The following is a 5022-nucleotide window of genomic DNA, read 5'->3' as shown; positions in this document are numbered from 1 at the left end:
TTTTTGAGGAAGTGGATGAAGAGGAAGGCCAATTGATCGAAGTGGACCTTGAGATCAAAGAAAATGAAGTTGTTAGATAAGAAGTGGTAGCACCGAAACCGATTGTGAAAGAAACAGTCATTGAGCCCAAGCTGGTTGTTAAGCTCCCATTTCCCACTAGAAACAAAAAAAGGGCAACATGAGAAAAACTTTGAAAAATTCTTAGAGTTGTTCAAGAAGTTAGAAATTAACATTCCGTTGTTGGAGGCACTTGAACAAATGCCTACATATGCCAAGTTCATGAAGGATATCATTTCTAAGAGGTGTGTCACCGATATTAACCCAATTATTCTAACCGAAACTTATAGTGCTATTTTGCAGGGTATGAAGATTCCAATAAAGAAGAAGGATCGAGGAGATGTCACTATTCCATGTAGTATTGGAGATAAGTCGTTCAACAAAGCTCTTATTGATTTGGGAGCTAGTGTGAGTCTCATGTCATTATCTATTTATAAGAAGCTTGGTATAGGGGTTGTGCAAGATACCAGAATGACACTCCAATTCGCCGATCATTCAGTCAAGAAACTGTATGGCAATGTTGAAGATGTTCTGGTGAAAATTGATAAGTTTGTATTTCCGGTGGACTTTGTAATTCTTGAAATGCCGGAAGATGAAAAGATCCCTCTCATTCTAGGGAGACCCTTTTCGGAGATGGGATGGTGCTTGATAAACATAGAAGAAGGAACAATGACACTGAAGGTTTATGATGAGGAATTGAAAATCGGTGTTCGAAACACCATGAGGTACAAGGATGATATTTGTACCAGTCATACTATAGAGGTTCTGGATCAGGTGATGACACATGATAACCCTTTGCATACACCCCAATCAACTTTGGAAAGAGTGTTGAGTTTGTCCATTTTCGAGTCGGATAAAGAGGTGGACAACGGAGAATCTGTAGTGCTTGCCTTGTTGGACGCACAAACCCCATGGAAAGGATCTCGACCACGCCGGTGGGAGGATTTACGCCTACCGCAATCTAGTGAGGAGAATGAAGAACCTAAGAAGGAAACAGATTTGAAACAACTTCTTGACAATCTCAAATATGTTTTTCTCAAACCTGAAGGAAAGTGTCCTGCTATCATAAACTTAAGCCTTCAGAATATCTAAGAAGAAAAGCTCATCTGAGTCTTGAAAAAGTACAAAAATGCTATTGGATGGGAAATTGAGGATTTGAAGGGTATTAGCCCTACTGTGTGCATGCATAAATTCTCATGGAAAACGACCACAAGTCGGTAGTCCAACCACATAGGAGACTCAATCCGGCAATGAAGGAAGTGGTTCGGAAAGAAGTGGTAAAATTGTTGGATGCGGGTCTTATATATCCCATTTTTGATAGTCTATGGGTAAGCCCGGTGCATGTTGCCCCTAGAAAAGGGGGACCACCGTAATAAGGAATGAAAAATATGAGCTAATTCCCACGCGGACAATACCGGGGTGGCGCGTTTGCATTGATTACAGAAGGTTGAACACAGCAACTAGGAAGGACCATTTTCCTTTGCCATTTATTGACCAGATGTTGGAGAGGTTAGTTGGGCATGACTACTATTGTTTTTTAGATGGATACTCCGGGTATAATCAGATTGTTGTAGCGCCGGAAGACCAAGAAAAAACGGTATTCACATGCCCGTATGGTGTTTTTGCTTACCGAAGAATGCCATTCGGGTTGTGTAATGCTTCTGCCACCTTCCAATGGTGCATGACTTCCATTTTCGCTGACATGCTCGAAAAGCATATGAAAGTCTTCATGGATGACTTCTCAATCTTTGGATCCTCATTTGATAACTGTTTGACTAATCTCTCTCTTGTTTTAGACAGGTGCCAGAAAATGAACCTAATTCTGAATTGGGAGAAATGTCACTTCATGGTGCGTGAGGGGATAGTGTTGGGTCATAAAATTTCTTATAAGGGAATTGAAGTTGACCAAGCAAGAGTAGAAGTGATATCTAAACTCCCACCCCCGGTGAATGAGAAGGGTATCAGGATTTTCTTAGGACATATAGGTTTTTACCGCAGGTTCATAAGAGATTTCTCGAAAATTGCTAAACCTCTAACCACTCTGTTGGTTAAAGATAAGGCGTTTCTGTTCAACAAAGAATGCACCATGGCCTTTGAGACATTGAAAAGAAAACTGTTTTCAGCACCTATTGTTATTGCCCCCGATTGGTCTCTACCATTTGAGATCATGTGTGATGCTAGTGATATTATTGTAGGGGAAGTCTTAGGACAGCGAAAAGAGAAGTTATTACATGTCATTTACTATGCTAGTCATGTGTTGAACCCGACACAGATGAACTACCCAACCACGGAAAAAGAGTTGTTGGTCGTGGTTTATGCTTTTGACAAGTTCAGGCAGTATTTGTTGGGATCAAAGGTTGTAGTGTGTACGAATCATGCCGCTTTGAAATATTTGTTTGCTAAGCAAGACTCTAAGCCGAGCCTCCTCAGATGGATCTTACTCCTCCAAGAATTTGATGTCGAGATCCGAGACAAAAGAGGGTGTGAAAACACAGTGGCGAATCATCTATCCCGCATGTCACCTATTGAAGAAACAGAAGAAAAGAGACCGATAAAGGATGAGTTCGCTGATGAACATATCCTCGTTGTTATCGGTGTCCCGTGGTTCACAGACTACGCGAATTATTTGATGGGGGTGTAATCCCCAACGATTTTGATTCTAACAAAAAGAAAAAGTTTGTTCATGATTGCAGGTTTTACTTGTGGGATGACCCATTCCTATACAAAAGAGGAGTGGATGGGCTGGTCAGAAGATGTGTCCCAGAGGGGGAGCAAAGGGATGCACTTAGAGCTTGTCATGATTCAAACTATGGAGGACGTTTCAGTGAAGACCGAACAGCAGCCAAAGTTCTTCAATCAGGTCTATATTGGCCCACTTTGTTCAAAGATGCCCAAGACATCGTCAAAGAATGCGACAGATGTCAAAGAACGGGGAATATTTCAAAGAGAAATCAAATACCGCAAAATTCTATGTTGGAGGTTGAATTGTTTGATGTCTGGGGAATAAATTTCATGGGGCCATTTCCACCATCTTGTGGGAAAAATTACATCTTGGTAGTAGTTGACTATGTATCCAAGTGGGTGGAAGTTGTGGCATTACCCACCAATGACGCTAAAGTGGTGGTGACATTTCTGAAGAACAATATCTTTTCAAGATTTGGGGTGCCAAGAGCACTTATCAGTGATGAAGGCACTCACTTTTTGAACAAACTGATGGAGAATCTGCTAAAGAAGTATAATGTTAAACACAAGATCGCCACTCCGTATCACCCTCAAACGAATGGCCAGGTCGAAGTGTCCAACATGCAGATTAAGCAAATATTGGAAAAGACTGTGTTCGCATCTAGGAAGGATTGGGCACTAAAGTTAGAAGATGCACTATGGGCATACATAACGGCTTTCAAAACGCCCATAGGTATGTCCATGTATCAGTTGGTTTATGGTAAAGCTTGTCACTTGCCACTAGAGTTGGAGCACAAAGCATTTTGGGCATCCAAATTCTTGAATTATGATCTGGCTAAAGCAGGTGAGTCCCGCATCCTTCAGCTCCATGAGTTAGAGTAATTTTGGAATCAAGCGTATGAAAAGACCAAGCTATACAAAGAAAAGACAAAGAAATGGCATGATCAGAATCTACAGAGAAAAGAGTTTGTCGAGGGACAGTTGGTGCCTTGTTCAACTCTAGATTAAAGCTTTTTCCAGGAAAGTTGAAATCCAGGTGATCGGGTCCGTTTGTGGTTCACAAAGTGTTCCCCCATGGAGCTATCGAACTGAAAAATCCTAATAATTGGGACACCTCCAAGGTAAATGGACAACGGTTGAAGCATTACTATCAGGGACAGGAAAATGGTCTGATTGAGAATGTGCATTGTGAAGCACCAACGACCATATTTTTCAAATTTCGTCTTTTTGTGTTTTTGTGGACCCCACCCGAAATTTTCACCACTTAAACATATTTTACCCTTAATCTACCAATAAAATCTGATTTTATTTCACTCTCTCTCTCATTTTCACATCATCCTTCTCCTTCCTCTCATTTTCTTTACATTCCTCCATTACCAAACTACCTTAAAGCTCCCAACTTTACCGCCATACTCTGTCCATATTGTCGGCACCCTTCACGAAAGTTGTTCTACTCGCCATCCTCTACAAAGCTACGGTAATCTTTTTCTGTTTTCCTTAATTTTTGGGGTGATAAATTTTGTTTCAGGAAACAAAAATGTCGCCGAAAAGAATTTCCAAAGGGAAGCAAGTAGATGCGAAATCATCCCGTCCACGGAAACGGACAATCCATCATCCAAATTCACATGACATAATCTTTGACAATCCGGAGCATAAACGGAGGTACGCATCTCATGTCAAACGTAAAATCACTCTGACAAGGTACCTTTGCTCCGATACTATATTTCAATTAGGTATGTCTGAAAAATTTGATAGGATGTTCCATGTTCTAGGTATGCTTGAGTTTGTGCATTGTGAAGCACCAACCTATGAGCGCATCACATTAGAATTTCTGAGCACAATTGAGTTCAAGCTTAAAAAAGTTTGGACGGGTACAACGATGTACTTTGGAGGAACGATGTCTTTCAGATTGTACAATGTCGACCATGAGTTGACAATGGAGCAGCTGGGTGAAATTCTTCGCATACCCCTTTATGGCCCCGGAGCCGTACCAGACAGCTTCAATGCTAAGACGTTCTGGCTGGCCATTACGGGATGATCCGACTATGTTGCTAAAGGGGCGAAGGCATCAGGTATTCAAAATCCCTGTTTCAGGTATACCCAGAAGATGGTGGCTTTCACACTTTTTGGCAGGGGTGACAGTACAGGTGTAGCCACCCAGAGAGAGTTGTTCTTTTTGTTTGCCATGGCAAACCGGGTAGCTGTAAGTGTTGCAGCATTTGCTGCAAATTATCTGGGTCGCCTGGGGAGGGCAGCCAAAGGGGGAATCTCCATAGGGGGCAT

The 5022-nt window shown here is 41.7% G+C and overlaps 1 protein-coding gene across 1 annotated transcript; it reads left to right on the top strand.

Moving 5' to 3' along the window:
- The first annotated feature begins 258 nt into the window (after window positions 1-258).
- LOC127137198 (uncharacterized) lies at window positions 259-1149 on the top strand. Its single transcript, XM_051063681.1, has one exon. The coding sequence runs from the start codon at window positions 259-261 to the stop codon at window positions 1147-1149; it is 891 nt and encodes a 296-aa protein (XP_050919638.1).
- The last annotated feature ends 3873 nt before the right edge of the window (window positions 1150-5022 follow it).

The sequence above is a fragment of the Lathyrus oleraceus genome, chromosome 4 (genome assembly GCF_024323335.1).
Source record: "Lathyrus oleraceus cultivar Zhongwan6 chromosome 4, CAAS_Psat_ZW6_1.0, whole genome shotgun sequence".
NCBI classification, from domain to species: domain Eukaryota; kingdom Viridiplantae; phylum Streptophyta; class Magnoliopsida; order Fabales; family Fabaceae; genus Lathyrus; species Lathyrus oleraceus.
Note: the sequence above shows the minus strand (reverse complement) of the source record. Positions and strands in the feature narration are given on the sequence as shown.